Source organism: Gadus macrocephalus, chromosome 15, assembly GCF_031168955.1.
Source record: "Gadus macrocephalus chromosome 15, ASM3116895v1".
Classification (NCBI taxonomy): domain Eukaryota; kingdom Metazoa; phylum Chordata; class Actinopteri; order Gadiformes; family Gadidae; genus Gadus; species Gadus macrocephalus.
In genome coordinates this window covers 14,880,531-14,905,641 of record NC_082396.1, presented here as the reverse complement: position 1 = coordinate 14,905,641, position 25,111 = coordinate 14,880,531, and the positions used below count along the sequence as shown (strand labels likewise).

The 25,111-nt window shown below is 46.5% G+C and overlaps 1 protein-coding gene across 2 annotated transcripts in view; it reads left to right on the top strand.

Moving 5' to 3' along the window:
- The first annotated feature begins 20 nt into the window (after positions 1-20).
- Positions 21-25,111, top strand: part of LOC132473459 (ryanodine receptor 2-like) — a 70,590-nt gene continuing 45,499 nt past the window's right edge. The window contains exons 1-34 of one of the 2 annotated variants that reach the window (XM_060073607.1): positions 21-230; positions 399-473; positions 1,645-1,801; positions 1,964-2,128; positions 3,192-3,313; positions 3,694-3,877; positions 4,180-4,318; positions 4,603-4,698; positions 5,176-5,294; positions 5,686-5,819; positions 6,266-6,507; positions 8,532-8,724; positions 9,159-9,381; positions 9,660-9,764; positions 10,120-10,223; positions 10,496-10,579; positions 10,870-11,029; positions 11,315-11,462; positions 11,843-12,054; positions 12,371-12,545; positions 12,901-13,109; positions 13,389-13,578; positions 15,325-15,463; positions 16,083-16,200; positions 16,499-16,659; positions 17,341-17,500; positions 17,647-17,733; positions 17,826-18,052; positions 20,618-20,831; positions 21,217-21,918; positions 22,550-22,750; positions 23,175-23,286; positions 23,563-23,706; positions 24,405-24,681. In XM_060073607.1, the coding sequence (XP_059929590.1) occupies positions 472-473; positions 1,645-1,801; positions 1,964-2,128; positions 3,192-3,313; positions 3,694-3,877; positions 4,180-4,318; positions 4,603-4,698; positions 5,176-5,294; positions 5,686-5,819; positions 6,266-6,507; positions 8,532-8,724; positions 9,159-9,381; positions 9,660-9,764; positions 10,120-10,223; positions 10,496-10,579; positions 10,870-11,029; positions 11,315-11,462; positions 11,843-12,054; positions 12,371-12,545; positions 12,901-13,109; positions 13,389-13,578; positions 15,325-15,463; positions 16,083-16,200; positions 16,499-16,659; positions 17,341-17,500; positions 17,647-17,733; positions 17,826-18,052; positions 20,618-20,831; positions 21,217-21,918; positions 22,550-22,750; positions 23,175-23,286; positions 23,563-23,706; positions 24,405-24,681 (5,705 nt within the window). In that variant the 5' untranslated portion in view covers positions 21-230; positions 399-471. The remainder of the gene's footprint in view (positions 231-398; positions 474-1,644; positions 1,802-1,963; positions 2,129-3,191; positions 3,314-3,693; positions 3,878-4,179; positions 4,319-4,602; positions 4,699-5,175; positions 5,295-5,685; positions 5,820-6,265; positions 6,508-8,531; positions 8,725-9,158; positions 9,382-9,659; positions 9,765-10,119; positions 10,224-10,495; positions 10,580-10,869; positions 11,030-11,314; positions 11,463-11,842; positions 12,055-12,370; positions 12,546-12,900; positions 13,110-13,388; positions 13,579-15,324; positions 15,464-16,082; positions 16,201-16,498; positions 16,660-17,340; positions 17,501-17,646; positions 17,734-17,825; positions 18,053-20,617; positions 20,832-21,216; positions 21,919-22,549; positions 22,751-23,174; positions 23,287-23,562; positions 23,707-24,404; positions 24,682-25,111) is intronic. The other variant, XM_060073608.1, reaches the window with a different exon arrangement.

Sequence of the window (25,111 nt, the reverse complement as noted above, 5' to 3'; positions counted from 1 at the left end):
TCTGCTGGTGCCTGTAGGCTACCTGAAACATACGCCAGACGCTGGTCTCTGCTCTCTGGTCTCTGCTGGTGCCTGTAGGCTACCTGAAAACAATAGCCTGACTCTGGCCTCTGGTCTCGGTTGGTGCCTGTAGGCTACCTGAGAGGAGGAGACACACTGAGGCTGCTTCACGGACACAGCGACGCCTGCCTCACCCTGCCCTCCAGAGAGTATGGAGAGGAGCTGCAAAGGTCAGTCGGGAGGCTAAGGTCGAAGCCTAACCCTTAACTTCCACTCCCATCCACACTGAAGACAACGTTTACAGTGTCAGCAAGGATATTTAGAGCTACTTTATTGTTCATATCATGTCTATATGTGTGTGTGTGTGTGTGTGTATGTGTGTGTTTGTGTGCATCCAGAACAATCCATTATGGGATTGGCTCAGTGTCCAGCCAGGCCTGCTCCCTCTGGAGACTGGAGATTCTGCGTGTCATGTAAGTAGTATTAGCAATGACCCCATTATTATTTGTATATGTAATGTTATGCCCACACTGGGGTGTTCAATCTGTATTGGTTTAGCTATTGTGATGGTACTTTTTCGTCTGCTGACAAGAAAACTGGTTACTGGTTTTCCTCATTTTGTACAGAAAAGCGTAAAATATGTATTGTTTTGTCATAATTTTGTTGTCCTGTTAGAATCTGTTACTAATTCTGAAGACAGTATCTTTGTATCGCATTGCTTTTTCCCCACGGCAACGCCATAGAGGTCCCTCTTTGAAACAGCAGGCGCTGTGGACTGGTGTTAAAAACATTTAATCACTAGAATGTACTTTTGGAACTATTTTCACAGAGCTATTTATTATTGAAGCATGCTGTTCTTCAGTTCAAACATGAGATATGCACAGAATCCTTGCAACTCCTTTTAAACTCCTTGCAACCGCCTCTCGCTTTTTGCCTGTGAATCATCACATATTTTAGCATTCGCCTTGCAAGGTAGCCTGCACCCACTATCGTCATTGAGAGGGGAGCGAATATACAAGTCTCCTTCAATTAATAGTAATAAAAAAGTGTGCAAAAGTACCCACGATTATATTTTGGATATGATGATCTTAAAGGCACCCAGTGCAACTTTATGTAAACATTCAATGAAAAATAAACATTCAATTTCTAGTCTTTTTTACACGTAGTAAGTTTCAATAACTCCATACCATTACATATCGACATTCAAGGAGCAAAGATGAGACGTCGTTGTGTGGTGAGAACTGATAGAAAATCGTAAACAACAACAATCGCCGGTGGGGAGAAGCCATTTTTCCATTGACTGGAAGCCTGCTTTATTTATTGTAGGTTACAAAAAATAAAGAAAATGGCGGCATTGTTGTTGTTATCGATTTTGTATCAGTTCTCACCACACAACGACGTCTCATCTTTGCTGCTTGAATGTCGGTATGTAATGGTATGGAGTTATTGAAACTTACTACGTGTAAAAAAGACTAGAAATTGAATGTTTATTTTTAAGCCTCGAAAGTTGCACTGGGTGCCTTTAAGAAAGACTGCAATTAAAAGTAAGTATTCTGCAATTAAAAAAATGCAATACAACTCATAACAAAAAGAACAACATGACATTGTTGGTGTTTTGTTGTTGGTTGTTCCGCTTCTTAACAGGTGGAGCGGGAGCCACGCCCGCTGGGGCCAGCCCTTCCGCCTGCGCCACCTGACCACCGGGAGATACCTGGGGCTGACGGAGGAAGGCGGCCTTCATCTGCTGGAGCGCAACAGTGCTGACGTCGGCACCTCCTCTTTCTGCTTCCAGCCCTCGAAGGTCAGAGGTCACACGCTCAACTATACTTTATGTTGTTTGCCTTTTTATTGTTTGGCATAGCATTTTCAGATAAATTGTGTTTACCTAATCCCCTCCTAGTTTGACCTTAACTTATATCCATTTGCTACTGACAAACAATAAAGTATTCATTTATGTATCTAGGAAAAGGCTCAACCATGCTCTAAAAAGGATGTTGAGGGCATGGGCACGGCAGAGATCAAGTATGGAGACTCAAGCTGCTACATCCAGCATGTAACCTCCGGCCTGTGGCTCACCTACCAGGCGGTGGACGGGAAGTGTGCACGCATGGGGTCCATTCAGCGCAAGGTAGACTACTGCTCTTTTGCTGATCGTTTTCGGTGACTTGTGTGGACGTTCTTAGAAAAAAAATACAACACACTGTCAAATGCCATGCGTCTTTTAGTTAGATATGTTAACAATTATCTTAGATAAACCTAGTTTATTAAACAAATGGTCTAGATGTGGTCCTCAATTATTTTAAATTAGTTATAGCTGTTAATTGGCGTTGGCCTGTCTTACCATCATGTGTTTCATCATTGTGCGTCTAGAAGGGGAGAGTGCTGGGTTAGCGTTTGCTTTCTATTCCATTGACTTACAGAGTTAGCCTAGCTACTGATTACTTTCCAAAGATTTAAATTTGTTCAGAATATTCACTCAATTCAGAACCCTCAAAAAAGGGAGTGCCAGTAAAAACCCAACAAGATTGTAGTTTGTCTACAAACACACAGATAATTCGGCACTATTTTTGCAACTAGTGCAATTATAGAATCTGTTGATTCTGGGTGGTTGAAGCAGAGGGTAGAGTCAGCGGTGCCTCACAGGTAGACAAATAATCACTGCGCCAAAAATAGTGCAGTGTTACAAATTACAATGTTGTTGGGTTATTAATGGCATCTATTTTGAGTAATTGACTTGGAACACGTATAAATCTTTGGAAAATAATTACAAGTCAAGTCAACTTTATTTATGTAGCAAATTTCATGCACAAGGCAGACAACTGCATTCCCCTCACATGAACAGGAGCTAGGCTAATGTAACTCTGCAAGTCAATAAAAGCTACTAACGGAAAGCCAACACTAACCCAGAGAACTCCCCATCTGACCGCACATTGATGATTTTGGAATTAAACAACTCGTCTTAATCTGGGTAAGACAGGCAAACAGCTATTTATAGATATCTTTGTTTATCCCTTTAAATAATTTGTTATTTTGTACCAGAGCTCTGTCTGGTAATGTGATTGAGATTTCTGTGCAAACTTTAATTAAAGATGCTGTATGTAGAATTTAGTGTTATTGAATCCTACACACCTTTAAGATCATTACCTTTAGCATGTGGCTATCGAGCAGCTCTAACCGAGGTTCCTCTGCAGGCCATTCTGCACAGCGAGGGTCACGTGGACGACGGGCTGACGCTGTCCCGCTCCCAGAGAGAGGAGTCGGGCATCGCCAGGCTCATCCGCACGGCGGTTCACCTCTTCACTGCATTCGTCAGGTTCACACACTCAACCATACTGGCCTCCTGTAGTCTCAGTCCACAGAGGGCTAGAGCCGTGGTGTGTCAGTGGCAGTGATGTCATGGTTAGATTGACGTTGTGACACAGTGATCTGCTATGCATGCTTATTAACGAGTGCCGCTTGATGATGATATGGCTAACTTAAAAATATTTCGATCAAATGTTTATTGAAAAAGATTGATTTCAACTGACTTTACAAAACGAGGTATGGAAGTTCTGCGTGTTTTGGCCTTCATTATGTAAAATTGTGTATAGTCACGCTGTCAGAAGCCTTTTCATATCACCTTTTATACAATTGGATAATCAAACCATGCCTTTTCCTAGTGTATTTGTCATATTATATGTTTGATTTTTATAGGAAACTGGACGGTCTGGATCAACAAGAAAACGTCTCCTCGGTAAACCTCCAACTAGAGACAATACAACTCTGTCTGGGGGATCTGATTCATTTCTTCAAGCCCCCAGAGGAGGGACTGGGGCATGAGACCTACCAGAACGGCCTGAAGACCTTGAAGAAGAGACAAAGCCTGTTTCAAGAGGAGGTACACAGAGTGAACATTGTTCATAACATTACATCTACACCCAACGTTGTTATGCTAGTAATCTTACATGAAAGGGAACGTTTTGTGCTGTTATTTGGCATTTCTATGTGTTATCTTGTATTTAGTTTGATCATTTGCGTTGTTTCTGTCGAAATGTTATTGTGTTGTATTTGCATATTTTGTGTTCCTTTGTGTTTTGCTATTTCCTGTTGTGTTATTTGGGTTGTGTGTTCTCATGTTTTTTTGTGTTGCGTTTAATTGTGTGTTATTTTGTTTGTGCGTGTGTCCTTCCTGGCTTCCAGGGCGTGGTGAACCTGGTGGTGGACTGCCTTGATCGTCTCCATCTGTACACCAGCACCGCTAACTTTGCTGAATCTGTTGGGGGGAGCGGAGAGGGAGAAGGCTGGGAAAGCCTCCTCAATGTTTTCTATCAACTACTGGGTCAGAAGGAATACAAACCACACACATTGATCTTGCTTTAATGAGGATCATTCACTATAATGATATGAACTACATAATAACGTTTTATTGGTCAGAAAACAATTAACAACAATGATGGCTCCAGAGAATAATAATATTCTTTATTTATTTATTTTTCACCAGTACAATTATTGAGAAATGGTTGCATCTTAGCTGCAGATAGTTAATCAATGTTAATTAATGAGATTCATCCTTCATCGTGAATTGCTATTACTTAAGGTCTACTGTCTTGCATTCCTCTCCAGCGTCTCTGATCAGGGGGAACCGCAGAAGCTGTGCCCGGTTCTCCTCCTCACTGGACTGGCTGGTGGAGATGCTGGAGCGAACGGAGGCCTCCACAGGTGTGTGGACCTTTGGGGCACTTTTAGCAAATCTAAAAAGGTCAAATCTGAATTTGTCTTTTACGTAATGCTTCAAGGAATTTATTCTTATTTCTGTTCGGTTTAAGCTGTTGATTTCATTGGTGTAGTTGTAGTTTAGCGTTTAGTCTGCTGGAATCTGTCGATGAAACATTTGGAATTAAAAGTCAAAGCAGCCTCATGTTGCGTTAGCTCAACGCTACGCTGCAACGCTGATCCTTCAGTTGGATCAGCGTTGCAAAGCAAACGGAAAAGGTCTATCTTCTTCCATTTATCTCGGGAGATATTATGACGGGCATCACTCATGATCAAATACCACCTTGGACAGCCTACATTAATCCCTGATGTTTGCTCGGTGGGCTTTAATTAGCAGTCATTATCTGTGCAATGAATACATAAAACAGCCACAGTGCCTGGGGTGCTCCCTGTAATAGGCGTACTCCTGTCTGTCATCTAAAGGTGTCTTGGAGGTTCTGCACTGCATGGTGCTGGAGAGCCCAGAGGCCCTCAATGTCATTAAAGGGGGACACATCCAATCCATAATTTCCCTCCTGGATAAACATGGACGAAATCACAAGGTCATGCATGAATATATTACTTGGGGTTTGGGAGCAGAGAGGGGAGAGACCTAGAAAAGGAAAAAAGCAATTATCCAATAGCTAATTGTTTTTGTCAATCTCTGTTCTGTTAAATAGGTCCTAAATGTGTTTCTTGTGTTTCTTTTTCTTTTGTCAATGCACACATGTTTATGTATATAGAATATATTATATATGTATCTGCAATATATGTACTTTTAAATGTGACATATTTTCAAAGACTTACCGGTATATTCTTTCACAATACAGCGGTTAAAACTATTTTAGATAGTGCCACGGCCCCAATTGTATCGTCTAGATCTGCTGCCTCAAACCATTGTTCCATAACCCTGTCAACGTGTCGTTTGTGGGACACCGTGACGGATACCCCCAGGTGCTGGAGGTGCTGTCGTCCCTGTCTCTGTGTCACGGCATGGCCGTGCGCTCCAACCAGAACCTCATCTGTCATGGCCTGCTCCCCGACCGAGACCTGCTGCTGCAGAGCCGGCTGGTCAACCAGGTCACAAGGTAGAGCAGCAGTCGCCCTCTTCTGTGGAGGTTTTATTTATTTCCAAGTTGAATCAGAGAATAAACCCCTTGCGAGGCAGCATCTCGTTTTCAAGGGGGTCCTCAGGCACATATTTAGACAATGTTAAACAATCAACATAGTAGCATCAACCCACCATCCCAAATAATTGGCAACAAGAAATAAACAAATGAACAGAACTAACAATAACATGTCAAAGTCTACTTATAAACTAAAAGCGAAGGTATATACAATCCAAAACACGTGGTAGTAGTAGCAACAAGTAGATTTAAGGTGAGCAAGCAAAGAAGCCTTGAAGTCATGAAAAGAAGTATGGTGCAGTGTATTCTGATGGTGCTTCAAACTTAAGTTGTGATTGTCCTCGTTGCATTTAAACCTCTGTGTAAGCGCATGGTTTTCCTCTTGTCTTCCGCCCTCTTACCACTAGCATGAGGCCCAACGTATTCCTGGCCCTTGGGGATGGGTCGGCCCAGCATCGCAGGTGGTACTACGAGCTGGCAGTGGACCGTGTTGAGCCCTTCCTCACGGCCGAGCCCACCCACCTGCGCGTGGGCTGGGCCTGCACCGAGGGCTACAACCCCTGGCCCACCGCCGGCGAGGGCTTCGGGGGCGACGGGGTGGGAGATGACCTCTACTCCTATGGCTTCGACGGGCTCCGTCTCTGGTCAGGTGGGCGAATAAGAAGAACACAGGATGGATCCAGTTTGGGTGCCGCTGGTACAGACAGATTAAACGTCCCATGGCATGAAAATCTCACTTTATGAGGTTTTCTAACATTAATATGAGTTCCCCTAGCCTGCCTGTGGTCCCCAAGTGGCTAAAACTTGTGTTCGGTGTAAAACGAGCACTAGGTATCCTGCTCACCTTTGAAAGAATGGAAGCTCAGGTGCGCTAATTTGGGGTGTCCCAAATGTCGTCATAAGGGGCCAAGTTACTTCCCCTTCCTCTGCCTTGCCCGCCCAGAGAATGCCATGCCATGCCAATGAGACAATGAGCGACCCGCCACATGTGTGTGTGTGTGTGTGTGATACACACACTGTAATGCATGTGTTGTACATTTCTTTGTTATTTGGATAACCGTTCTGCTGTTGGTGTTATGGCGCATAACACGTCGGTTCCTTGACGTCTCTGGTATTTCCACAACAAGACTGTAGTTGGGGTTATCTCAGCCATGGTTTAGAAGGAATTGAGGGAAAGGAACTTTGGCTTTGACTCCCTGAAGTACATGAACCACGACATGGAGGAGAAAGGGATTGTTGCCAGCGGGCAGCGGGCAGCGGGCAGCTGGCAGCAGGCGGTTCAGTCTACTTCAGATTGATGTGGGAGAACCTGAAGCATTGGTTGTGATACATAATATCGTCTGGAGGCGCACACAGCTTGTGGCCGTGATAATATGCATTATATGATATAGATATCTCTGTATTATATGATATTATTAAGTTAAAGAGCTTCAGGACTGTAACGCAAGTGTTGTACACTTCTTTGTTATTTGGTTAACCGTTCTGCTGTTGGTGTTATGGCGCATAACACGTCGGACTCACGTCTCTGGTCTTTTCACAACAAGACTCATAGTTGGGATTATCTCAGCCATGGTTGAGAAGGAATTAGGGAAAAGGAACGTTGGCTTTGCCTCCATGAAGTACATCAACATGGAGGAGAAAGGGATTGTTGCCCGCGATTATTTAGATATATTTCAATTCAATTTAATTGTCTCCCGCTTGAGCCCCGCTTCCCGCTGTCCGCTGCCGAGGGACCACCGCCTCAGCGCTGCCCGCTGCAGAAGGTGGTGGTGCCCAAGCGCTGCCTGCTGCCGTGGCGGTGGTCCCTCGGCAGCGAGGCTCCGGCGGGAGACAATCGCGGTTAACAATCGCAGGCAACAATCCCTTTCCCCTCCATGTCGTGGTTCAGTCTACTTCAGATTGATGTGGACGTGGAAGAACCAGAGACGTCGGGAGAACCTGACGCATTTGTTTGAGATTTATAATATCGTCTGGAAGCGCACACACCTTTCGGCCGTGCAATATATATTATATGATATAGATATCTATGTATAATATGATATTATTTAGATAGAGATCCAGGACTCCCGCCGGAGCACCCGGAGTGTTCTAGAATATTTACAGAACACGGCCAAAGGCTGTGTGCGCCTTGGCATTGTGATACATCCACTGTAAACAGAGCGCATGGTACCACGGCCGCAAGCTGCTCAGGGCCACACCCCCACCCTCCTCCTTGACCCGCCTCTCTCCTCCTCATTTGCATTAAAGCTACAGACACCGAAACGGCGCGTTTGGGGAAAGCTCAATGTGCGACTGGCTCGTAGTTGTCCGGCTGTAATTCTGCACCACGGCTGAATTTTGGGAACATCTTCAAATACTGTATAAGGGGCCCACTAATATCTATATTAAAGCATCCATAAAGTAGCATGCCATGGGACCTTTAATACAGTTTAAGGGTGAAACAAGCATTTACTGACAATGATCAACACTCACTCAAATGCTGCATTCACTTAACATTCGCTGAAATGCTACATTCTCACACTCCATTCCACATTTGAAAAGCGTCATTTCAAAGTGATATCAAAATTCAAATATGGCAAAGACACATCGAGGCTCTGGGATTTACTAACGATCATTAGCAGAATGTTTAACAGTTGCCGTAACCCTCTGGACCCCCCATGGTGCACTGTGCAGGTTGTGTCAGTCGCCGGGTGAGTTCTCCCTTCCCTCACCTGCTGAGAGACGAGGACGTGGTCAGTTGCTGCCTGGACCTGGTGGCGCCCTCCATCTCCTTCCGGGTCAACGGGCTGCCTGTGCAGGGCATGCTGGAGAACTTCAACAGCGACGGCCTGATGCACCCTGTGGTCAGCTTCTCCGCTGGAATCAAGTCAGTATGAAGGATGTGCATCCATTCCTGATGTTCTGTCTCACCCCATCTCCCCATTAGATAGTGTGCCTGCTTTTTCAGAATGCTAATTGTAGTGATTATTATCATCAAACAAGTCATTGAAAAGAAGCTTCTATCTAAAAAAACTTACTGTGCATCCTTTAAATACATGACATTAATGATCAGGTACAAGTTGGGCATCAGATAGAGGGACTGGTATATTACAGATGTTGGGGATGAACCTATAACCCTTTGGTTAAAGTTGATCACCCTCTTGACTCATTCTTGCTCCTCTTTTACCCGTCTGTGATGAAACATTGCATTCGGATGCCAATATATTTGTATAATACATGATTGAGTGTTTCAATACTATTATTTTGTCAATGTCATGAGCTCAAACTCCTTCTCCGTCCGGTCCGAACTCTGACCCCCAGGGTGCACTTCCTGTTCGGAGGACGGCACGGAGAGTTCCGCTTCCTGCCCCCGCCGGGTTTCGCCCCGTGCTCCGAGGCCCTGCTGCCCGGGGGGGCCAAGCTGAAGGTGGAGCCCTGCCAGCGCTACAGCCTGGACCCCGAGGACGGGGGGCGGGAGCTCCTGGGCCCCTCCATGGCCCTGCTACCGCCCACCTTCACCCCCACACCCGTGGACATCAGCAAGGTACGCATCATGGTGTGATCCCATAGGGGTGGACTGACAGTGCCATGGATCTATGTTTGAGATCAGGGCATCTTTACATGCTTTGCGCTGGTATCTTTTTGGTTGCAAAGCAAAGAGCAGTAGCCTTTTTTTGTGAATGGAGTAATGGGAAACGTTTTGTTTTAGTATTACACTTAATAGTACAAATACAAATGTAGCTACCATAAATCCCACAGTCCAGAGGTAGTAGTGCTTATATTGTTTTGTTTTATTGTAACAGCTTCTCTCAAATGATATAGGTGGAATTACCTGCGCAACTGGAACACATCCGGGAAAGACTGGCTGAGAATATCCATGAACTTTGGTCAATGGACAAGATAGGACTGGGCTGGGCCTACGGATCTGTAAGAGCAATACAATTAGCAGCACTATGGAAGCAATAATGCATAGGACTACAGACCCTTCTGTCGTATCTTAACATGTTCTGGTGATGTCCATAAAGACTGCATAAAGTCTAACAGTCCAGAAACTCAGGATTGCTGTTTGGTAATAGAACTGCATTTCTCCTCCTTTCAGATCCAACGTGCACCACTTTAATTATGCAAGGCACATACTACATGCAAAAATCGAATATATATAGTTAATCTAATTAACCTCCCTCTCTATGTCTGTGGCCTCTTCTGCACCAACTACATTTGGTCTGCCTCGGTTTCTCAAAAACGTCAGGGTGAGGTTGTGTCTGCTGTGTTTGATCTACAGGTGAGAGATGAGGCTAAGCGTTTGGACCCCGGCCTGGTCGAGTTCCAAAAGCTTCCTGAGAAGGAGAAGAACCAGAATCTCCAGATGGCTCAGATAACAATCAAGTACATTTCAACCCTTCCGTCAGAGAGTTTAAGATTCCAATCTAACTTTGATGCACTACGATGCACTGTTTCTCATGGTTAAAATTATATATTTTTTGTATTTGATTTATGGATTATTTTGTAATTTGTTAGGTGGAGTTTCAATGAGATTTGGGTAGGGGATGCTCCCTCTTTGAGAGAATGTCCTCAAGACAAACACACACACACAGTATTGGCATTGCCACCATGCTCAGTGCGCCAGCATTGTCTGATAAACAATATTTCACCTTAAGGACGCTCCTCGCTCTTGGATTCCACATTGGGCTGGCAGACGACCGCGCTGAGAAACACCTTCAGTACATACGGCTTTCAACAAAGTAGGTATCACAGCAGAGACCACATTGTCCATTGTCAAGGTGGCTCGCACCCTGAAACCATTTCTGTGCCAATACTGAAACTCATGAGTTCTCAGTACTTCATATCAGCCACGGCTGACAAAATACGGACTGTGATAACGTTTCGTCATTTCGTCATTCTTGACACAAACAGCGACCGCGAACGTCTATAAACAAGAGGCAGGCAGAGGCGCTGACATCCGTCTGTCTGGCAGCTGGGACCCAGACATATTGATTCCCTCTAATTGATTGTGATTTGTGGTTGATGTGAGGTATGAGCAGCCCAGCGGCTACCGGCCCGCCCCGCTCGACCTGAGCCAGATGGTGCTGGGCGTGGCCCTGGGGACGGCCGTGGACGCCCTGGCCCAGAACGAGCACAACGCCTGGGCCGAGCAGCTCATCGCACAGGGCTGGACCTATGGAGCTCAGCGGGTAGGTCGCTGCACAACAGCACCGGAGCGCCTGCACACGTCTCGGATCGGAGTGTCATGTAGTCAACAGGGCGGTAGTTGGGAAAATTGGTGAAAGCAGCGATTTTATTATGCAATTTTCGAAGGTTAGTTGTGTGGTAATCGAAGCAATTATATGTAAGAATCAAAAGGGTTTAAATCGAGGTTACATCATCAATTTAAAGTAGTGGAAAGCACTTGTTTAAAGTCACCAAGCTCATTCCAATGGGTTTAGTCTTTCTGAGTGTCTGCATGGGGGTGTGTTCAGGAGGGGAAGGCCAAGAGGAGCCCCCAGCTGGTGCCGTACGGCCTGCTAGAGGAGCAGAGCAGGGAGGCGGGCAGAGACAGTGCCCGGGAGGCGGTCTGCACCCTGCTGGCCTACGGATACAGCCTGGAGCCCCTCGCCCTGGAGCCCGGTACGTCCCCCTCCCCCCTGAGAGCCATCACCCACCACCTTTATCCCCTCAGACCCATGATGAGGCCTCTTTCATAGAGCAGACCACAGCCATCACGGTTTATCGCATGGACCCTGATGGTTGTAAGGACAATCTGAATAGCTTACTTTTTTCGATAACAAGATGGCAATTTAAGCCTAATGTATTTTAGAAAATGTATTTTGTATTGATTTAAAATAATACATTTTGAATTGAATATTGAAAGTTTAACTTTGAATAGAAATGGAAAATGCATGTTGCTAATTATATGAGCGTCATAATTCATTGTATGCATTTATTTTATAGTTTATTTCATTGCATCCTTTTTTGGGCAATACTACTTTCTTGCTTTGGTGCTGCAGCTGCTCTGAGCGACCCGTGCAGTCTGCCCTCCGCCGAGGGGGGCCGGATGTTTCGTGCCGACCAGCGCTACGCGGTGACCCAGGGCCGCTGGTACTTTGAGTTTGAGGTGCTGACGGCGGGGGCCATGAGGGTGGGCTGGGCTCGACCGCAATGCTCCCCGGACCGAGAGCTGGGCTCTGACGACATGGCCTATGTCTTTGACGGCTCCACGGTGAGCTGGAGTTTTATCAGAAGTTTTATGAATGATGACTTTCAAAAGGATCCATATTGGATGCCTGCGCCATGTAACCTTCTCACTGCAGCGTGTTTAAAATAATAAAACCCATCCACCCAAGGTCCAGTCCACATCGGACATTATATCCTCTCTAAATCAATGTGGTACGTCGAAGAAAAATAAGAAGCAAGAAAATCCCATTCTGAAGAAAAAAGCGATTGCTGCAACGAAAAGGTTAAATGGTGCGGGTGTAAGGGCGTGGGCCGACGTCGACGAGTGTACAAAGTAAGCATCTGGGGCTTCTTCCCTCCAGGCCCAGTGGTACCACCAGGGGGGCGAGCCTCTGGGCTGTCCCTGGAAGAGGGGTGACGTGGTGGGCTGCCTGCTGGACACGGCCCAGCGCACCATGGTGGTCAGCCTCAACGGGGAGGCACTGCTCAACCACCTGGGCTCGGAGCTGGCCGCCAAAGACTTTGACATCGGAGACGGTGTGTGGCGGGTTTCGAACGATAATGCTTTCTGCACGCATCGATAAGTCTCTCACCAATAGCCCTGTAGCATGCCCCTGTTTTTATGTGCTTAAAGTTTGGCTTGCTCCGGACAGCTTTGACACAGTGGTCGGATTTTGAGAAACTTGAATACTAATACTCAATACTATCAATAATACTGACTTCACTGATACTGAAAAAGTTCACTGATACTAGTCAAAGTTCGATATTCTTGGAATGCACCCCCCATTAATATATGATGTAGACGGTGTGTAAGAGTTTAATGTCTGCTCTCCCGCTGTGTCTCTCCACTGCTCTGCTTGATTTCACTCATTCCCCTGATCCCACCTCACAGGCCTGCTGCCTGCGGTGAGCCTTGGGCTGAACCAGGCGGGGAGGCTGAACCTGGGCAGGCAGGGGGCCACGCTTCAGTGCTTTGCCCGCTGTGGCCTCAAGGAGGGCTACCAGCCCTTCGCCGACAACATGGCCAGAGAACCCCCCCTCTGGATGAGCTGGAGGCAGCCTCAGTTCATCTCCGTCCTGCCCCACCACCGAGACCTGATGGTTAGTCGGCCCCTTTATTGTACTTGGGTCTTTAGGAGAGGTGCTGCGCCCGCTGGACCGTCCTGCAAAACTGGGACTATTTTTTATATTTTCTGTAATGCTTGCAGGGTTTTTCTCTGTTTTCGTACTGGCGTCCGTTTAAATGTTGACCGTAAAAATGTGATGCAAGTGAACGATGCCTTGCTGAAAAGATTGTGAATTCCTACATGTTCGATGAAGGCAATTAGAAATGATTATACCCTGCATTGGAATTACGTGTATTTCAACCGGTTCCTCAAGGTCACCAGAGACAGTGGGAAGGCCGATGCTTCCCCAAGCCTTAAGGTGTCTCAGCGAACGATGGCGTTGTCTAACCTCGGAGGCAGTGAGACGGGCTTCTACCGACTCAGCATGTCTATCCAGACGGCTGCAGTACTCGCCAGTCCTGCAGGGGGTGCTCTCCCGGGGACCACCAGCCCGGTGTCTCCAAGTAAGTATTCCACAATTCATATTGTTTCCTATTGGTTAAAATTCCCATGCCATGCTACTTTATGGATGCTTATATATAGGTGTTAGTGGGTCCATAATACAGTATTTGAAGACTTTCAAGAAATTCAGCCTTTGTGCAGAATTACAGCCACTACGAGCCAGTCCCACAATGAGCTTTCCACAAACGTGCCGTTTTTTTGTGGCGGGTCAAGGTGAAGGGTGGGGGTGAGGCCATGAGCAGCTTGCGGCCACGGTACCATGCACTAGGGTGTACAGTGGATGTATCGCCATGGCTCGGATTCATAATATCATCCGGAGGCGCACACAGCTTTTGGCCGTGTTCTGTAATATTCTAGAAAACTCTGGGTGCGGGAGTCCTGGACCTCTATTTCTAAATAATATCATATTATACATAGATATCTATATCATAATATATATTATCACGGCCAAAAAGCTGTGTGCGCCTCCAGATGATATTATGAATCTCAAAAGACTGCGTCGGGTTCTCTGACGTCTCTGGTTCTTCCACTTCCACATCAATCTGAAGTAGACTGAACCTCGGCATGGAGGGGAAAGGGATTGTTCCCCGCGATTGTTGACCGCGACTGTCTCCCGCCGGAGCCCCGCTGCCCGCTGCCGAGGCACCACCGCCTCGGTAGCGGGCAGCGTCGAGGCATCACCGCCTCGCGGCGATGGTGCCTCGCGGCGATGGTGCCTCGCGGCGATGGTGCCTCGCGGCGGTGGGGCCTGGCCGCGGTGGGGCCTCGTGGTGCTAGTGCCTCGCGGCGGTGGGGCCTCGTGGTGCTAGTGCCTTGTGGTGCTAGTGCCTCGTGGTGCTAGTGCCTCACGGCGGTGGGGCCTCGTGGTGCTAGTGCCTCACGGCGGTGGGGCCTCGTGGTGCTAGTGCCTCACGGCGGTGGGGCCTCGTGGTGCTAGTGCCTCACGGCGGTGGGGCCTGGCTGCGGTGGTGCCTCGTGGTGCTAGTGCCTCACGGCGGTGGGCCCTCGTGGTGCTGGGCCCTCGTGGTGCTGGGGCCTCGTGGTGCTGGTGCCTCGCGGCGGTGGGGCCTCACGGCATTGTCTCATTGGCGGGCCAAATTCTATGGGCGGGCAAGGCAGAGAAGGGGAGGTACCCCTTATGACGACGTATGGGACCAAATTCGAAATCGAAGCATCTGAGCTTTCAAGGCGGAGCAGGATACCTAGTGCTTGTTTTACACCTAACACCATTTCTAGCTACTGGGGGACCATAGGGAGGCTAGGGGAACTCATATTAATGTTAGAATGTTAGAAGAATTGTCATACTATGGGACCTTTAACATTGGAATAACATTTAGCTAGGGGCCAGTTTGGCTTGTATTGGTTGTATTATTTATGGTTCATGCAGGTTGGTTTCAACCTGTCAATACAGCGCAATACAAGTGCAATGGTTAGGTCATCCCTTTGTGTGGATTTTAGTGAAGATGGTATATAAATGACCTTTGCTTCGTTTATATGAAATCTTTTGGAATATAAATTAACTTTGCCCTTAAAGTACAGTTGTCCATATGACTTAAAAAGGGCTTCACATTGGCCTATTTTACATAAAATGTCGATTTAAAATTACCATTTGGTCTCACTGATATTTAGGCCCCATGGTATCATCGTCCTCTGTTGTCTGTCCTTAACCTTAAAAAGAGGTCACCAACGATATACTGTTTAACTTAGTTTCGGTTTTCATTTTCTCAACTTTCTGGGTCTGCCCACAGGCAGGAAGGAAATGGAGGAGTTTGAGGTGGACTCAGACTTTGAGGTGCTAATGAAGTCTGCCCATGGGTTCTCTGGATCGAGGGACGAGCTGAATCAAAAGGACCAGAGCCACGACAAAACATCCAGGCTCAAGCAGCGGTAGGTTGGGAACGGAGGGTGAGCAGAAAGGAAAACACAGCGGAGAAGCCTAAGAGCCTGAGCGTGTTTGTGTGTGTGTGTGTGTGTCTATTTGTGTGTCTGTGTCTAAGGTATTTGTCCATGTGTCTGTGGGTATATTTGTGTGTGTGTTTGTGTGTGTCTGTTTATATGTGTGTGTGTGTGTGTGTGTGTGTGTGTGTGTGTGTGTGTGTGTGTGTGTGTGTGTGTGTGTGTGTGTGTGTGTGTGTGTGTGTGTGTGTGTGTGTGTGTGTGTGTGTGCGACTGGAGCGTAGGAGGTCACCAGACCTCTCTCAGAACTGGGTATACTGCATGTTGGCTAGAGTTAGAGTTGGAATGGACCTCTTGCACTTTACTCCTGGAATAAACTGCAAAATACTTTTTGCTGCAAAACAAGATTTGTACATCTTTGTGCGCCTTCAATGGTAAATGTTTTGAACGTTTACAATGTGTAAATGTAAGTTTCTAACGCTATGTGTGTATAATATTGTTATGGCATGCTCTTTGTAATCTCGCCAGCATTTAAATAGGTTCTCCCTCGATGTGTCTCAGAGACCTCAATGAGGAGTCAATAACAAACCAAAGCCTGTGTGTCCTGCAGAAGGTTCATGCTGAAGAAGAACAAACCGGGCTTGGTCTGCAGCAACTCCTCCGCCCGGCTGCTGGAGGACGTGCTCGTGGAGAAGGAAAACAACGGCTGTCTGGTGCAGAGCTCAATGGTAGAAACCCTTTAAGAGAGTTTTCACTGGAACATGATGTTCTTCATTTGTTTAGTTGATATTCATTTATGAATACATTATTCATGTTGTTTGTGGTTTTGTGTTGTTAACCCTATGAGGGTATGGGGCAGGAATGACTCGTGGCTAGAGTGATAATTTCCAAGACAAAGCTAGCCCCAACCTGTTTCTAAACGAGCTGTCTCCGAATTTACTGATTAACTATTTATTTTATGCTCTTATACATTTCATTATCAACAATAAAAGATCATGAGAGATCTTCTTATACATTTTTTTCCAGTATTACTACTCAGTACGGGTGCTTCCTGGCCAGGACCCCTTCAATGTGTGGGTGGGCTGGGTGACCTCTGACTTCCACCAGCATGGGCCCACCTTCGACCCTGACAGAACCCGCACCGTGACGGTGACCTTGGGGGACGACAGCGGCAAGGTGCAGGAGAGGTCAGCATGAGCACACTTTTAATCATCAGCACGGTGATATTTGTCCAGAATTGAACAGAATTCTAGATGTCGCTGGAGGTTAGGCTTGAGCGGCAGCTATTATTTCACCCTGTCACACCTGGGTAGACAGTATATGACAGTATCTGTGAAAAATATATATATACAAGGTGTGCTGGTGGTGATGGAAGTCATTGCAGAATGTGTGACATTTTATGGTCTACAGTGATCTGTGTCTAAAATGCAATTTGCCTCCTTGGACCAGTTTTGCTGGGTTTAAATACTGAAGACACATATAATAATGGATAGACCGGTTACATATAACCGGTCCAAATCTCAGGCGTGTTCTTGTTTTTGATTAAAAAAAAACCACGTAGGACTAATACTTGTAATCACGTTTAATTTCCCCGGGTCACATCGCTGTATTCAGGAGCGTGAATATCTGTTGAATATCCAATATCTCTGTAACTTTAGAAAAAATAGTTTGAAATTAAAGCTTACCAGCCAGCCCCTAAACAGACATTTTGGAAGACGTTGTTATCTAGTTGAAGACTAATTATACCCAGTGTGTTTATTCACAAGAATGAATAAAACACTTTTTTTATTATAAAAGTTTTATCATAATAATTCATCAAACTGATATCCAGTGTGTCACGACTACGTGCCTGTGGTGTGTGTGCTCAGCGTGAAGCGAAGTAGCTGCTACATGGTGTGTGCGGGAGAAGCCACCGGTCTGTCCCAGAGCCGGAGGAGCGCGGGCCTTGAGATCGGCTGTCTGGTCAACAGTGCCAGCGGGCTGCTCACCTTCACGTCCAGCGGAGTGGACATGGCCACTTTCTACCAGGTGGGAAGGACATAGAGCGCTCGGGGCGATATTCACCTGTTCAAAAAGCATGACACAGACCACATAGTGTCACACTACAATCTGGTTCCCCTGTTTCTGATGTTGTGCCATGATGATGATCCATACCCCTCTTGCATATCGCCCAGGTGGAGGGAAGCACAAGGCTGTTCCCTGCCGTCTTCGTCAAGCCCACTGCCTCCCAAATGTTTCAGTTCAATCTGGGTTGTGTCAAGGTAACCACTGCTGCCAATTGATCCACTGGCTGTTATACTTTCTCTCTGTGTTTATATCTGGATGCTTTGTCTCTGTTCTCATCGCCCTGCAGAACGTGATGCCGTTGTCAGCGGGTCTCTTCCGCAGCCAGAGGACCAACACGGCTCCTCAGTGCCCTCCCAGGCTGCACGTCCAGCAGCTCTGCCCCGTCTCCTGGACCCGGGTGCCCCAGCAGACGCTGAGGGTGGAGGCGACGCGGCTGGACGCCCGCCACGGCTGGCAGGTGCAGTGCTCCGAGCCGCTGCAGGTCATGAACCTCCACATCCCGGATGAGAACAGGTTGGGAAGAGATGCCCTGTGTTTACTGTTTGGTTTGAACCTTTTTAATTCTTCTTTGTAGGAAATTAATATTAAGAGTCATGTTTTGGGTGCTCTTGCATGATGCATCTAATCAAAACTTGGTTGCTGAATGGATTTGAACTACACATTTTAAATAACGTGGTATGAATTAACTGATGGAATATCCTACTTCCTCTCGCAAAGCCAGTGTGGTAGCAGGGAAAACCCATTTTGAAATTCTTACATCTCGTCATCTGTGATGGACCGCAGCGTTCTGCCAAGGCATGCATATGTTCTTTTCCCTCACTCTCCACCTCATCCCTAACTCTCCACCTCAAGCTGGTGTGTAGTGAGCGTTCTGGCACCGATTGGCTGCCGTGCATCACCCAAGTGGGTGCTACATATTGGTGGTGGTTAGTGAGGTCCCCCCTTCACTTTAGGCGTCTTTGAGTGTTATTAATTATTATTATTCTTCATGTTTAACCTCTGTTTTCCTTTTATTCCTAGTCTGTTTTACATAGTTTTGAATGATGACTATATGCTCTGTAAGGTGACCTTGGGTGTCTTGAAAGGCGCCTCTAAATTAAATGTATTATTATTATTATTATTATAACAATCAGATTTTGCGGATTACAAAGAAATTTGAATGACACAAACACGTTGCAAATGATGAGCCGCTGAGAGTTGGGAGTAGAGGTGTCACAGGTCATACGCAAATGCTGCAATGTAGCATAACATTTAAATCTGTTGTAACCTTATTATGTAGGATCAGAGTGATGTATACGTAAGGTTTAATGTTACGTCAGGGATAATGGACACCGACATTTACCCAGACACGGGTATCGTTGGTTCGTATGGTTTATTGCTTCTTCTGAGTCTAAAACATATAGGGCCCTATTTTAACGGTCTGAAACGCAAGTTAGAAGTGCCAAGCGCAAGTAGCTTTGTGGGCAGTTCTATAGCGACTCTTGCGCCCTGCGCAAATCTAAAAAGGGTTGGTCTGAAGTAGCCTAATTACCTGTAGGTGTGGTTTGGGCGTAACGTGCAATAAACCAATGAGAGTGCCGGCTCCCATCCCCTTTAAAGGCACCCAGTGCAACTTTCGAGGCTTAAAAATAAACATTCAATTTCTAGTCTTTTTTACACGTAGTAAGTTTCAATAACTCCATACCATTACATACCGACATTTAAGCAGCAAAGATGAGACGTCGTTGTGTGGTGAGAACTGATACATAATCGATAACAACAACAATGCCGCCATTTTCTTTATTTTTTGTAACCTACAATAAATAAAGCAGGCTTCCAGTCAATGGAAAAATGGCTTCTCCCCACCGGCGATTGTTGTTGTTTACAATTTTCTATCAGTTCTCACCACACAACGACGTCTCATCTTTGCTCCTTGAATGTCGATATGTAATGGTATGGAGTTATTGAAACTTACTACGTGTAAAAAAGACTAGAAATTGAATGTTTATTTTTCATTGAATGTTTACATAAAGTTGCACTGGGTGCCTTTAAGAGCCATGAGCTCATTTGAATCTGACGAGTTGATATTTTGACAGCGCGTCTGCAGTCTCCGATGAGACGGATGCACATGAATTTCAAGCTTCAAATGGCTCAGTTTATGGCCAAATAATATGGCCTAATTCACACATGGAATAAGGTTTTCTTCCACAACTTCAGAAATACTGAGTCCTCAAATAAAATTTGTCACAGAAAACACATGCGGTAACTGTGGTTCTATTTAATGATATACGCAATACATTATAAACATCGTTTCTTATCAGTATTGTTTGCATAATCGTTATCAACTTTTACACATACACACACATGCGCGCCCGCTTTCATTCATTCTTTTAAACACTCACTCGCGGTAAAACAATGTTTTCTCACGATCAAATACTCATCAATCCTAAAAGTTATGGGCATGTACACGATGTCTGTGTCAAGAAAATATGTGTTTGCTGTACGGTGTTTGCAGATGCATTGATTTAAAAGTACAACTTATTACCGCTGTATCAGCTGTTCTTTCCCAAATAATTGACCAAGAATGTTTGGCTAGGTAGATGAGAAAGGCAAAGTATATGCGCAAGGTGCACAAGCAACACTATGCATGCGCCCTTAAAATAGCATCTGAACAACGCACCACTGCCTTTAAACCAGGTATTTCCTGGTTTGTGGCGCAGATGATTTCTGAAACTGCAAAACTGCAAACTAGCAACGACACATGCGCCAGTGAGAAAGTAAATTGCGCCGGATGCAAGATAGGGCCCTTAGCGTCCATAGCAACAGTAGGTTATTCATAGCAACTCTATTATTCAGAAAGGCATATCTTGATTGGATTGCCTTGGAGATTCCTACCCATTGCTCAAGGCCGACTTCGGATTCATTATAGAATCAAACCTCTAGTAGGAATACAGGTGCAAATCTCAATGGCAGGTTTCTGTTAATTAATGGAATTGTATTTTTGGAAAACACTTAAATAATAATCAATAAAGTCATCAAAATAGCCAACACAATTTTAAATCATCAACATCTTACTGATAACCCTGACCCTGTCCATAGGTGCGTGGACATCTTGGAACTGTCGGAACGTCATGACCTCCTGACCTTTCATCACCACACCCTCCTCCTCTACTGCTCCCTCTGTGCCCTTGGCAACGCCAGGGTGAGCCACGCCCTCTGCAGTTACCTGGACCAATCCCAGCTCCTCTATGCCATTCAGAATCCCTATCTCCCTGGGCCACTGCGAACAGCCTTATATAAACTCCTCATTCAGGTAACAAGGCTTTTTTCTGTCCTCCTGTTTTATTATTACATTCGTTTTAACAGTGAATTGTTCAATCAATAACACATTAATAATAATAATAATAATACATTTAATTTTGAGGCGCCTTTCAAGACACCCAAGATCACCTTACAGAGCATATAGTCATCATAAATCGTTTAAAAAAAACAAGACATTGTGGAAAAAATTAATAAATAAACATAATTAATAAGAATATAACAAGATGATATTGTTATAATAAGAATAACATTAGAGATGCTCTACTTCTCCATTGATTTAGTTTGTCCAGTGTTTTCAGTGAATCCAACAAATGAGGTGCACAACCTTTAACACAGTGGGTCTACAACCTAAAACAATGATGTCATGCCCGGCTAAGGTTTACCTCAGCTCCAGCGCCACCGCGTGCCTCATGACCAACCAGGAGTACGTCATCCCCCTGACGGAGCAGGCCAGCTCCCTCACCCTTCAACCAGGCTCTGGTACCACGGGTGCGGGCTCTTCCGGTCCACCTAGTCCCATTCCGAGCATGGCCCTCAGCACCTCCCTCAAGCCCAAGATGCTCCTCTCCTTGACCTGCTTTGTGCGTGCGAGCAACGGGATCGCGGACGCTAGCGGAGAAGGTAGCGGCGGCGGCCCCGAGCCCTCGGTCTTCACGGGCAGCCCCCGCATCCCCCTGGAGCAGCTGAAGAGCCTCACCGTGGAGCTGCTCAGCGCGGCAGTGGGGGCGGCGGGGCAGGGCGTCCGCGACCCAGAAGGGGGCAGTGTTGAGCTGCTGCTGGTGCCGCCACTCCGGCTGTTCTACAGCCTGCTGGTCATGGGGGTGTTTGGGGACGAGGATCTGGGTAAGGTGCTGGAGCTGATCGAGCCCGGGGTCTTCCGCAGGGTTCCCCGTCGAGAGGAAAAGGGGACGCTTGATGACCAGGGGGGCCGTGGTGGTGGTGATGATGATGATGAGGATGATGATGATGATGATAATGATGGATTTAGGAAGGAACAGATGGGCTGCAAAGGCGGGAAGGAAAACATTCCCAAACAAGGGCTACTCAAGATGAAGCTGCCCGAAGCTGTCAAACTGGAGGTAAATGTGCATACATATCTTCCCACTTTGATCTCATAACACCTTCTTTAGGCGATATTTACTCTAGCCTTCTTTTCTTTTATTGAATCCCCAAATTTCCCATCTGGGACTCATAAAGTGTACCTTCTCTCACTTAGCTCTGAAAATCCCTACAAGAGCAAAGCTAAACATACCCCATTTCCCCTGCAATTACCTCCACTAAATTACCTCTCTATCGCTCTCTCTCTCATTCTGACTGTCTATCTCTCGCACTCTCGCTCTCTCCCTCTCACTTACTATCTCTCTCACTGTTTGTCTCACGCTCTCTCTCACTCTCGCTGTTGATCACGCTGTCTGTCTTTCACATTCTCTCTCACTCACTCTCGCTGTCTATCTCTCACACTCTATCTTTCACACTCTCTTCCTCGTTCTCTCTCTCTCTCCCCCTCACTCTCTCTTTCTCTCTCTCTCTTTCTCTCTCTCTCTCTCTCTTTCTCTCTCTCTCTCTCTCTCTCTCTCTCTCTCTCTCTCTCTCTCTCTCTCTCTCTCTCTCTCTCTCTCTCTCTCTCTCTCTCTCTCTCTCTCCCTCACTCACTCTCTCCCCCCCCCCCCCTCCCTCCCTCTCCCCCCCCCCTCCCTCCCTCCCCTCCAGCTGTGCCAGCTCCTGTCCTACCTGTGTGACTGCCAGGTGCGCCACAGGGTGGAGGCGGCGGCGGCCTTCTCGGAGAGCTTCGTGGGCCGGCTGCAGGAGAACCAGCGCCTGCGCTATAACCAGGTGATGGAGGCGTTTAACATGTCCGCCGCCCTCACCGCCCGCAAGACCAAGGAGTTCCGCTCCCCTCCGCTGGAGCAGGTGGGTGGACCCCTCCCTCACACGCCGATGGCATTAATATTGAATATGACATGGCAATATGATGCTGTAACAATTTGCTGTTAGTGGCAGATAGAGGAGGCTATTTTGTGGAAATGGGTTTTGAGAAAATTGCAAAGCTGTTCATAACGAGCAAGATACGAACAAAGTGTTTTAATATGCTTAAACTGCAGTTTGGCTTATTATTCAAATAATTCTAAAGCCGGTGTGAAATGTTGGTATCTGGTAGTATGTTGATGTAACGGCGATTGCAATCCATTCGTCCATTCATCCATCCATCTGTCTCTAAAACCATATGCGGTTTGGAATGTCTCTGCCTGCTCACGCCTTTCATGGCAGCACGAGGCTGGACCCGAGCCCGGCTCATTATTTTTGCTCGGACATGCGTCACCGTCCTCCCTCTCAGATGAACATGCTGCTGAGCTTCAGATCGGATCAGGACCACGACGACTGTCCCTGTCCAGAGGAAATCCAGGACCTGCTACACGACTTCCACCACCGCCTCACCGCACACTGTGGTAAACCGCACGCACACTGAAGTTGTTGTTTTGTTTGTTTTGGTTTGTATCTCGTGTTTCTGCACCAAGACACCACAGTAAATTGCTTGTGTGTGAAAGCTTACGGGGCAATAAAACCTGACTGATTCTGAAAAGGAAACCCAATTACCGATGCACTCTGAATGCGCAATGACCTGTTCTGCCCCGAACGATCCCAGAGGAAGCACTCACCACGAGGCTGGTTGGTATTGAAGAAGACACTTCCTATTTTGTGTGCGCCTCCTGTCCCCGGAGCAGGAATTGACACAGATGGTGATCAGGAGAGCGATGAGGGAACAGAGAGCAACATTAAAGACCGACTCTTCAGCCTGATAAGGAGGGTCATCGGCAGAAAGGAGAATTGCACAGACAGCGAGATTGAACGCAGATCAAAGTCTCCCAGTGGGTTTTAAGTTACAAGACCTTTTTATTTTCTCTTTGGGTGTGCTTGTGTGAGTTTGAGTGCTTTTGTGCATGTGTGTGTGTGTGTGTGTGTGTGCATGCGCGTTTACATTTTTGTTACCACTGATGGCATCATAGAAATGATGATGAAAATAACCAATGCAAAGAAATGATGTAACAAACCGCCCATCAGCATCATGTGCTCTTAACCCACGATCACAACTGTTTATTCAGGTTTGGATACCACATATATAGCATTAATCCTAGAGTAGGCCTTTGATTTTTGAAACATCTTTACAATATGCATATACTGTTATATAGCAATTAATAAATCATATGCCCTGACCAAAAATGATTGAATAAGCCTGTCCAATCATTTCACTCGGGAAGAATGAAATGATTGGACGGCACCCCTGTCTATCAGAGTCCTCCTCAAGGCTAGGTGGCTAGTCATGCGATTTTGGGGAGTCGCTTTGATTTAAATCAAGTCATGATTTAATTACAATCTTTTCATTATCCTAGCAAACGATTTTTTACAAATTGTTTGCATCATGCAAAAACATTATACTTCAATCACAGTATTCTTATCTCTTATAAATCAGCAATAAGCTCCCCCAGCTCACTCGTCTGACTGTTAGTAATCTGCCAACAGAGCATCATTCTGTTAACTACTATTCCCACCCCCCTCCCCCCTCCAGTGTCCCTCAAGGAGCTCATCTCGGCGACGGTGGTCCTCTGGGCCCAGGAGAGCGAGGTGGGCGACCCGGCTCTGGTGAGGGCCATGTTCTCCCTGCTGCACCGCCAGTACCAGGGCCTGGCGGGCCAGATGGGAGCGCCGCTCCGCAGGGCCTACACCATCAGCCGGGCCTCGGTGGAGGATGCCGTGGGCCTGCTGGCCTCGCTGGGGCAGATCCGATCGTTGCTCAGCGTCCGCATGGGGGGCGAGGAGGAGCGGCTGATGATCCGAGGGCTCGGGTAGGTCTCAGGGACGTTGTGTGTTTCTTCCTCGCCGTGCGTCAGTGAATCTAGATTACATTTTGGCTGAATTACCCTGGAGGGTCTGCTGCTCTGCCGTCGTTATCCGAACTTCAGCGGTGCGTGCGTGCTGAACGGCGCACGTGGGGAGTGGGGTGTACTAATACCTACGGAAAACCATCAAGACAGTCAGACAATCAGAGTCACGTCCCTAGTCTGATCATAAACCGTAGTATACTACTAGAGCCAGTAGAACGGACAGTAACAGCCTAGTAACAAGGCCCTGTTGTATAGTCAGCCTGCCGACATTAACTGATGCTTTCTAGAAATTGTAGCAACAAACATAGAAAACACAAAAGTGCATTGCTAGTTCAATATTCTCGTAACTTACATCTTCACAGACTTGCATTTTTTCCATGGGAAGTCTTTG